This window comes from Equus asinus, chromosome 10 (genome assembly GCF_041296235.1).
Source record: "Equus asinus isolate D_3611 breed Donkey chromosome 10, EquAss-T2T_v2, whole genome shotgun sequence".
NCBI lineage: Eukaryota > Metazoa > Chordata > Mammalia > Perissodactyla > Equidae > Equus > Equus asinus.
The window spans coordinates 22,324,963-22,327,012 of NC_091799.1; the positions used below are offsets into that span (position 1 = coordinate 22,324,963).

The 2,050-nt window shown below is 41.9% G+C and overlaps 1 protein-coding gene across 1 annotated transcript; it reads right to left on the reverse strand.

Moving 5' to 3' along the window:
* Positions 1-797: 797 nt before the first annotated feature.
* Positions 798-1,822, reverse strand: LOC106830843 (olfactory receptor 1L4). Its single transcript, XM_014840691.3, has one exon. It carries the CDS (start codon positions 1,731-1,733, stop codon positions 798-800), a length of 936 nt encoding a protein of 311 aa, XP_014696177.2. The 5' UTR covers positions 1,734-1,822.
* Between the last annotated feature and the right edge of the window lie 228 nt (positions 1,823-2,050).

Sequence of the window (2,050 nt, forward strand, 5' to 3'; positions counted from 1 at the left end):
TGTTCTACAGAATAACCTAACTTATCCTGACTGATATATGTTGCTTTTTCCAGGATATAAACGGCTGTCAGTGAGGTTATGACCATGCTGGGAATGGAAGAATTAAGAGTCAAGGGAAAAAGAGTCAATTACTGAGAATTCATACTGTGATGACACTTTGGTGTTGATAGGAGAATAAATCTGCTTTGTAGATTCTTCCAACTTTCCAGCCTTATTCTCCTCGCTCTCAGATTGAAAAAGTCTCCTAGGCCTTGTCATTGTTCCTCAAAACACATTCCAATGCTTATTGCTTCTACCTGCTTGGGTGGTTTCCACTATTTGAAATGCTCTGCCCAGTTTCTCATCTATCAAACTCTCAGTGTCAAAATAAATCCATTCTTAAGGATAATCTTAGTTCATTACTCAAAGAGTCTTCCCCAATTCCCTTGATATCCATGTAATGCCTTATTCTGAAAACTATAGGACTTTATATTTCCTTGAGTGCTAGCCAATGCAAAGCTTATAGAAGAGTTATTTGGAAATACCTTATTCCATTACATGGGCGGCACAAACAGTTTTCCTGAAATGTGGATACCTAGTGATACCTAGCAATTCTTGGTCTGTGATTGAACATTTATTCTGTCAAAGTCATTGATAGAAACCAAGTATTCTATCTTCCAGGTCAATATTCTTTCTGCTATTCAACACTACCTCTCAATACCTCTTTGGGTGCCATGTGAAAAATGGGTAGGTAAGAAGGTATGCTGATTATCTTTTAGGTCATTTCCCAATTGTGATATTGTATCTTGTTATTCCTTCTATGAGTATATTCTTTCCCTTAATTTCCTCAAACCCATCTTCATATCTTTGTTCCTGAGGCTGTAGATGAAAGGGTTCAGCATGGGTGTCACCACTGTGTACATAACTGTGGCTACCCGATCCTTCACCACTGAGTACATGGACAGGGGCCTAAAATAGACATAGATGACACTGCCATAGAACAAGACCACTACAGTGAGGTGGGAGCCACACGTAGAGAAGGCCTTCCACTTCCCAGCTGCAGAGGGGATTCTGAGCACAGTAATGATGATTCTCAGGTAGGAGAAGAGGATGCACAGGAAGGGGGTTGCAATGACAGCCAGGGTCTCAGTCATGACCACAATCTGGTTGGAGGAAGTGTCAGAGCAGGATAGCTTTAACACAGGTTGAGTATCACAAAAAAAGTGCTTAATGACATGGGAGGCACAGAAAGAGAGTTGGGACATGAGTAGCACACGGAGCAGGGAGTGGAGGTGCGAGATAGTGCAAGAACCCAGCAGCATGAGGAGGCAATGCCGTGAGTTCATAACCGTATCATAATGGAAGGGGTTGCAGATGGCTACCAGCCGATCTATGGCCATAGAGGCCAGCAGGTAGCTGTCAGTGTTTGCAAATGCCATGAAGAAATACATCTGAATGAGACAGCCCACATAGGAGATAGACTTTGTTTCTGATAGTAAATTCACCAGCATCTTGGGCACAATGACTGTTGTGAAGCAGATATCCATGAAGGACAGGTTGCTGAGAAAAAAGTACATAGGAGTATGGAGCCGGAAGTCCGAGTGGATGGCCAGGATGATGAGTACATTCCCCACCAGGGTGACCAGGTACATGATGAGGAAGATGGCAAAGAGAGGTTTCTGTAGCTGAGGGTTGGAAGAGATGCCCAGGAGCATAAAGCCTGATGTGCTGCTGCTGTCGTTCTTTATCTCCATGTCTCTGTTGTCCAGGGCAGGGTTTGGAGAGGCAGTGGGAAGGATGTGAAGGGCAATTTCATAAAGACTGCTTCTTTTATAATCTCCAGCCTATATAAAAAAAGCCCACTGCTATTTGTTAGGATTTAAAGAATATTTACTTCAAGTAACTACAGAGAAACAGTGAGTAAAATCCAACAAGGGAAAAGTGAAAACATTCAAAGCTAAAAACTAAGGTTTTCCCATGTTTTTAACAATTTCTATGTAATGTAATTTGTCTGAGTTGTGCTCAACTTTCTTTTTAAAGATTCCTCTTATGTTGTTTCTTGACCAACCTA